The sequence below is a fragment of the Condylura cristata genome, unplaced genomic scaffold (assembly GCF_000260355.1).
Source record: "Condylura cristata isolate star-nosed mole 26May11 unplaced genomic scaffold, ConCri1.0 scaffold00012, whole genome shotgun sequence".
Taxonomy (NCBI): domain Eukaryota; kingdom Metazoa; phylum Chordata; class Mammalia; order Eulipotyphla; family Talpidae; genus Condylura; species Condylura cristata.
In genome coordinates, this window is record NW_004567113.1 from 14,477,315 (window position 1) to 14,485,917 (window position 8,603).

Below are 8,603 nucleotides of genomic sequence, written 5' to 3' on the forward strand. Positions count from 1 at the left end.
CCACTGCCTATATTCTTTATGAAGCTTTTGAATTGTGGCTAAAGCAACTGAGAAACTGAATTTTTAATTTTAATGAATTCAAGCAACCACAAATGACTTGTGGCTGCCATATTGTATAATTCAGATTTAGGTCTTGCTTTACTATATTTTGTTTTGAAAATCAAAGAATATCAAAGAACAACTTTTGTGTATTTTGATCAAAAATTTTCATGTCACACACTCAAACTGATTTCTAAATATCAAGTCTTCTAACCAGAGTTTTTTTTTTTCTTGTTTCATATAAAATGATGTCCCAGATTATGATCTGTTTTGAAATTGCAATGAAAGGAAGTATGTATAATTTCATGAAACAGATCTCAGCAGGACAGGTGGCTAAAAGTTATGTGCTTTTTGGCAGTGAAGGAATATTTAACTCTCACTAGTTTATGTTTTGTAGAAATATCGCAAATCATACCTAGTGAGTTTTGCGGGCTTTTTATCTTCTTAGGTTAAAGTGAAAAATGAGAATGTTGCCTTTGCTATGAAGTGTATCAGGAAGAAGCACATTGTGGACACAAAACAGCAGGAACACGTCTACTCAGAAAAGAGGATCCTAGAAGAACTGTGTTCTCCCTTCATCGTAAAGTAAGTGAGCATTTGGCTGCTAAGACTTGGGACTTGAGGCTGTTCTTGTGAGTGTTTCCATGTAAAAGAAGAGAAAGGAAGCAGCTTACCCACTCTGATTCTCCATCTTAGCCATAATAATGATACAAGAAAATAATACAAATTTGAGATATGGGCTCAAGAGTCCAGGTTATTTTATTCTTGAGTAAACCTCAGGCCAGTGTGTGTGTGTAAATATAAAATAATTGTGGAATAATTTGAACAGATTGTATATTCTATATCTGCTGTAGAATTGGGAAACAATTATTCACTCATAACACCTTGGGGTGTGTTTTGTTGAATTGATGTAAGAAGTGACATTTGGGCCTATGAGGGTTGCCAGATGTGGCCCTGGCAGTGCCCAGATGTTAAAGACCATCTCATAGTAGCTACCCTTCTGATTGTAGCTATCACCAGAGTTTGGAGAATTATTGGTTATGTTAGGCACCTGCCCTCTTTTCCTATGAATTTATGGGCTAATGGTGTGGGGCAGTTTGTATTTTCTTTTGTCTTCACATCTCAGAGTAAAACTTTCATGATTTCTCGGTGATGAAAACTGCCCTTATAGTAAAGAGAACTACTTTTTGATCAGATTCATAAGTAATTGTAATATAGTATAAATGAAAATCAGCAAGCAACTATAAACCAGAGACATTCTACCTAGGCTGAGAGAGGAAAACGATCAAAACTGGGGCAGGAAAAGCACATAGGACTATGGTGATGGCACATGGGTGAACTGGCGGTGGGAAACCCATGGGGATTACAACTGATATGAAAATATGTACAAAATGAAGAATGAAGTTAAAAAATACACACACACATGTGTAGCTATACATATATACCTATACACATACATATATGCACATATGTATATACAAACCTGTACACACATTTACCTATGCATATATGTGTGTGTACATATACACACAATACATGTGTATGTGTGTGTGTGTGTATTCTTGAGAGACTTTTCCTGTCTATCCATATTCCAAGACCTAGGTCTATTTTTCAAGATTAAGAAAGAGGCTTGAACCTATCCAATGCTGACGATGGAAAGACATCCTGCTAGCTCTATATTAACTATGTTATAAGAAAATATATACACACATGTACACATGTGTGTATGTGTATGCACACATGTATGCACACATATATGCATGTGTGCATACCTATGTATGTATATTCTTGAGAGACTTTTCCTGTCAATCCATATTCGAAGACCTAGGTCTGTTTTTCAAGATTAAGAAAAAGGTTTGAACCTAGCCAATGCTGACAATGAAAAGACATCCTGTTAGCTGTATATTAACTATGTTATCAGAATGTTTTCCCCCTTTTAATAAATAACTCAGTAACAGACTATGGTGAACAACTTCAGGGTATGAGTTAGATTTCACTCATTTTCTTTCTTCTAGTTCTTTGCAAGTTACCTGGGATATAACAGGGCAGTATTAATATTAAGGATAAGTATTAATGACAATATTTATTAGAAATTAAATGTGATGTACTCTTACAAGCACATAAATTCATTTATTTTTAAATAAAATATATATCTATTTATATAGCATATATATATATACCCCAAATTTATGTATTTTATTATACATATATAGCATATATATAATATATATAAAGTGAGTATATCATCAATGATACTTAATCAACATATAATCAAATACATATATTCTTTTGATCCTCATAATAGAGCAGTGAAGTAAGTATTATGGTTGTCCCTGTTGAACGATATCAATAAGAAAAGAGAGGGGACATAGCTAATAAATGACTCATCAGGGACATGAACAGGCCTCAGCCTCTTGGTACCAACTCTACATTTAACCACTTTATTAGATTGTGTTTTCTGTCCACACAAGATAGGAAACCACTTCAGATCCCAAAACTGCTTTTACTGATTGCTGAAATGCGGTGCTCTGCTTGGGCTCCTGTCAGAACTGACACTGTCACTTCTCTTCTGGGAATGCTGCCAGCTGGAGACTTGCTTAGTTGCTCTCTGGCCAGTGTTCATAGGTGAAGAGAACCACCTTGTCTCTATAAAGTCTCTCTAAGTACATCCTGCATTCGGTAATAGCAGAGCTCCTTGAAGCTGAGGCTGTGTGGTTGAAACTAGATTATAACCCAGCTTTTCCTCAGTGCAAATCTGTTTTCTTCCTCTCCTGTGGGTTTCATTCACTCCTCACTCACTAAGCTCACACTCCTCACTCACTAAGCTCACTGCTTACAAATCTGCCTTGAGGTCTGTTTCCTGGAGAAACCAATATTAATTAATAAGTAGCAGACATAAGATATGAGCATGAATAACTGTTGTGCCAGGCAGATCTTAAAAGAGATCTGTGCAGAAGTTTTGGGTCTTTGTAAGTAGAAGCCGTATTTACAGGCAGGATATTTAAGTAGCTTTGAACTTGCTCTCAAAGAATGTATCCCACATTTTACAGTAAAACTGAGGTAAAGAGGTTCAGGTTTTTGTAAAAGGATTAAGACTTTAAATAAAGAAAGGGCTAACATGAGTAAGGAAGGAGGAAAGATCAGCATAATCAGCGAAAAGTCCATTGTGGCTGAAGGACGTTTGGAAGATGAAGAGCTTTGTTTAAAATGTTATTGATGATGCTCTTAAGCTACTGTAGTTTTTAAAACCATAAATTCTCTTCCTGCCCACTTGTGTCTGCACAAGCATCTTCCTTCCTTTTTTAATCTAATAGACTTGTTCTTTTGGGTACAAAAACAACCACAAATAATAAAGCCATAAGTTCTAAGAATAACTGCTCTTTATTTGTGTTCACAGATTATATCGGACTTTCAAGGACAATAAATATGTATACATGCTTCTGGAGGCCTGTTTAGGTGGAGAGCTGTGGAGTATATTAAGAGACAGGTAATGGAAAGGACTATTAATAGTAACTTCTGTCTCCTCACATCTGACCTAAAGATCTGTGATGTTCATTTAAAGAAACAGGAAGGAAGTTGTTAGGTGGTTCTAAGCAAATATTACCACTGGATAAAATAAACTGGCAATAGCACTATTTTCTTGGCTAATGTAATTGTGTGTTAGGCACCCCTGTAAGGCATTCACTATCATTCCCATTTCAGGGATCAAAGAATCTCAGGTTAAAAAGAGTATGGACCATCTTTAGTAACATGGTTAGTATAAACCCAGATGTTTCTGAATCTGAATCTCTAGATGGGAAATAAAGAAAGGGGTAGGGACTGATGAAACCCTCACTGAAAAGCAGAGTAAGAGCCTGTGATGATTCAACCTGCAGAAGTGGGGGTTCTCCAAAACCGAGGTCATGAGTATTTCCTGAGCAGCACCTACAACAGTGCTCCTTAGGAGACAGAGTGGACAATTCTAGACAATGAGCACTCTTCTAGCGAAAATCGTTAAAACTATTTCTTCTCCAATGATTTAAAATAAATATAGGAAGATAATATAAGCAATTAAAACTTTTCATTATTTAATGAGGAAACAAAATATGACTAAGAAGTTGGTAATTTGTAATTAAATGCAAAATGAAGATTGTAAAGAAGCTCAGAGTGGACAAGGGGTAAAAAATTGTAGTAGTTGAAGGACTTCAACTAAATTCTAACAATTATCAAAATTTTTAAAGGCAGGGTCCTCCCTGGTGGTTCAGTGGGTTAAAGCACAGCACTGTGAGGCTACCCATAGCCACTGTAGAATGAGTTCAATCCCTGGCCAGGCAGTTGATCCATATGGTGCAGGAGACTTCTGTCTGACCCACTATTCTCACCATTTTGGTGGATCTGCTTGTTCTTCTCCCCCTATTTCTGGTGAGGTCTCTCACCTCACCCCTACCCCCCACACCTCTGGCTACCACCCCAGTTCTTGTCTGCATAAATAAATAAATCTTTAAAAAATATATTTGTAAAAGCAGAGAGGAAAGGAAACTGGTAGAAGATAAAATTGGAAAACTGGCATGGAGTAGGTCTTTTTGTGGATGGTGAAAAGCATATTTGAATTGAAGTAAAGAGTGACAGAAGAGAAGGTTGTAAAAGTTAATATCATGCTCAACATCTAGACTGTATCGATTGGGTCAATGATTTTCAACCCTGACTACACATTGCACTCACGTAGGCAGCTGTTACAAGGTGAAATTGTTGCCCCCTCATTGCCAGAGATTGTGACTCAGGGATTTTTTTTTTTAACCCAGTTAATGAGTTTTTAAAAAGCAAGACCTCTCAGATGTTTCTAATATGCATCCATGGTCAAGAATCAGGGGCCAGGGCCTCCCTGGTGACCCCACTATCACCAATATCCCCTGAGTTCTAAATCCCTGCCCTGGGAGATGACCCACATGGCACAGCAGACCTCTCCTGTCTCACCCTGCTTTGCTCAGCAGTGTATTTCATCAATTTGACTGTTCTGCTCCCCACTCTTTCTGGTGAATCCTCTAGCTACCCCGTACCTTTTGCTGGCACCTCAGTATTTCTATGCAAAAATAAATAAAATTTAGAAAAAAGCAGAATCAGAATAAGAGTCTTTTGAGCATATCACATAGAAGATAAATGTGTTGTTTGCTACATATCATTGGATGGCTCTGAATGGGGATAACCTGGAAAGGTAAGGAGACTGTGTGATACCTGCAAAAGCATTTGCATCTTCAGCATCTTTGCTTCATTACAAAGAACTTCATAGAAGATCTAAATATATTTAGAAAAGAGAATTCCGGCTACATATTAGGCACTGCATTGATCCTCAAAGCAACCTCACTGAACAAGTAGTTTTACAGGTAGGAATCCAAGGCTGAAAACAGATAGGGCACTTGCTCAGGACACAGTACATGGAAGAAAAAGCAGTCCCAGCCAGTCTCTCACCCCACAGCCACACCCTTCTTTATACCAAGCAGCAAATCACACCATCTTTTAATAATTCAATATGTAAATTTATCTCAGAGCTGACACAGGGCAACTTTAATATCATTACAGTGCACCACACAGGAAAGAGCTGTGATCCCTTTTCTACGTGGGCTAATGTTAATACTGCATATTCCCAGGAAATGAAAATATCACTTGAGTCATTTTTTAGTCAAGCAATCAATTACAGAAATCTGTTTCATGCTTGCTGTTGAAATAGCTGCATTCTCTCCAGAGTTTGTCATAATTGTCATTAAAAAAAGTCTTTGTTTTCTTGTCTATTTTTGTGTTCAGCTATGATTATCAGAAACAACTGCTGGATTGTAGACACTTAAGTAAAGTAGTTGTGTTCACATCAGATATGCCCCTGAATTTCTTTATGATCAATAGTCTAATGCACTGTCATTATCAAATTTTTAGTGTTAGCATCTTACAAAATTTCTGTCATAGATTTACCAACCTAGGACCGTGAAGATCTCTGTCTAGGATAATAAGAGGGAAAATGATTTTATTGCAGAGGCAGCTTTGATGAATCTACTTCCAAGTTCTGCGTTGCTTGTGTGACAGAAGCATTTGATTATCTGCATCGACTAGGCATTATCTACAGAGACCTGAAGCCAGAGAACTTAATTCTGGATGCTGAGGGTTACCTTAAGTTGGTAAGATAAATTTTCTAACTTAAAATCAGAGGAGGTACTTCAAAATGCAACATCACATTGCAGTTGTAATTTTCTTTTAATGTTGGTAGAACTGTCAGATTCATTCTGAGGGATAGGGCCTATTTCTGACTTCTTGTAGAGTCAATTGATCGAAGTTACATAACACAATACCTTTAAAACTGGATTTTCTGGTATTGTTGTTTAATAATTTAACTAGTGTTGTATCAGTTCCTACCACCTGTATGGACTGGCTTTAAGGAGTAAAGAAAGAAGATAAGTCTCCAGCTCCAAGTTTGCCACTGTCTGCATAAAGAAAGAAAATACACATGGATTTTGGTAGCTTTTTTGAAATATTTCGAGGTGATCCTAAAGAGCAGGGAGGGTTGAGAATCATGTTAAGGCAAAGGCTCCTTGAGGAGACTGTTCTTGTTATCTTAGTCATCCTTTAATGCTTAATAGGGATCTTCCAGCATATCACACTGAAAAAAAATTGCTGCCAACCACATGAATTTTTTTTTTTTTGTGTGAGAAACTGTAATAGACCTGCTCAGCCATAACTGAGGAGAAACCACGGTACTACAGACCTCAGAGAGGGACCCCATTAGCAGAAGAACCCAGACTGAGTTTTCCTGATTGTGTTAGAACCATTCCAGTACTTAACATTTACAAAGACTTTAAAAGTTGTTCACATAAGAACTTTCATATATGGAAATGACCACAGCTACCATTTAATAAGCAACTACTATATCTAAAGCTACCATGTGAAATATTTTGCAAGTTATATGCTTAATAATCAATGAGAAGCTTTACCATTTACATATTATGGTTTGCAATTTAGCCTTAGGAACTGATTTCATTATGCTTAGCAAGTACTCTCCATAGTAAAAAGAGCTAAATAACAGCCCTTTCATAAGAAATCTGGCTAACATCCAAGAAACATTTTGATCCATTCAAGCTTTATTTTATTCATGAAAGGCGGCTTTCAGATCTGGTGAGGTACGAACACAAAATCTCAATCACTCTTCTTCTTCACACTTCCTTCTTTGGCTATACCTCATAGATTTTTAGAAAGCTTTGGAATATTCTAGAATTAAAGTCATCACAAGGGATATAGACTACTCGTTAGATTCTTCCTCTTTTTTTTTTTTTTAAAAAACTTCTTATAAACTCAGCATATTCAGCACTATAGGTAGAGGTGTCAATAAATTTCCTATTAGCTATTGTTATCCATCCAGCTAGATCATTGCCAAGCACCTGCATAAAGAGTGATAACTATAAAGCCTTTGGAGACTAAAATGTAAATGTTGACTGTTTTCATTTCTAGCTATATATGAGATATACTGAAATCCTCTTATTATAAAATGTCTTTAAAATGAATGAATTTGTCCTCGCTGGTGGCTAAATGGGTTGAAGCACTACAAAGCTGACTGTAGCCACTTCAGTGTGAGTTTGATCCTCAGCCAGGGAGGTGACACATGGTGCAGCAGATCTCTCTTGTCTTGCCTGCTGCTCCCCTCAGCAGTGTTCTTGAATGTGCCTGTTCTGCTCCCTACTCTGTCTCTGGTGAATCCTCTCACCACCCTTGAACTACTGGCCTGTACCCCAGTTTGTATATGCATGAATAAATATTAAAAATATAAAATATTGAATAAAACATTAAAAGCAGCATTACAAATTCATAAGACAGTATTGAGATTGAGACTGGGAACCAAGCTTGGACAGTAGTCTAAGAAGGAGATCAAACATTCAAGGTGTTGTCTTGTGGTCATCCAGCATTCCTAGTGGGTCTAGAAGTTTGATTTTAGCAGCAGAACCCCCAGGATCAGGAAATCAAGTTTTTACACCTGGACATGTGGTATGTTGAATGAGAGAATATTGCAGAGAGCCAGGAATCACATGGATAATGCTCTCTGAGAAGTAGAAAGTAAGAAAAAGAAAAACATTTATAAAGAAAAAGTATGTGCAAGAAAACATGCTTTTCTCATTATTGGGTTGTTGGTAGAAAGGCAAAAGACTCTCCACTAAGAAGTCTTGATCAGGCTGGTCTTCTTGGAAGTTGGCTACCCAGTCATTAAGAACAGAAAAATCTATGCAAAATTTAAATGAAAATAAGTTCATGTATGTACCATATCCACATTTCCAAGAATCAGTGTATAGTCTCTCTGGAAAAATGTGCTCTGAACTCAGGACACAAAGGACTCTTGGAGACAAAGTTCCCCAGAACTTGAACTCTAAAAAACCAAAACGTCAAGGTCCCTCCCTAGTGGTACAATGGCTGAAAGCACAGCATTATGAAGCCATCCTCAGCCACTGCAGCACAAATTCAATACCCTACCAATGAGGTGACCCATGTGTGGCAGACCTCTTCTGACTTACCTGCTGCTCCCCTCAGCAGTATATTTCAGTGGAGCTGCCTGTTCT

At 37.3% G+C, this 8,603-nt stretch overlaps 1 protein-coding gene across 2 annotated transcripts in view; it reads left to right on the forward strand.

Moving 5' to 3' along the window:
• PRKG2 (protein kinase, cGMP-dependent, type II) overlaps nt 1-8,603 on the forward strand; it is an 86,026-nt gene that overhangs the window by 59,375 nt on the left and 18,048 nt on the right. For both annotated transcript variants that reach the window (XM_004681182.2, XM_012724307.1), the window contains exons 12-14: nt 488-624; nt 3,437-3,526; nt 6,041-6,182. In XM_004681182.2, the coding sequence (XP_004681239.1) occupies nt 488-624; nt 3,437-3,526; nt 6,041-6,182 (369 nt within the window). The remainder of the gene's footprint in view (nt 1-487; nt 625-3,436; nt 3,527-6,040; nt 6,183-8,603) is intronic.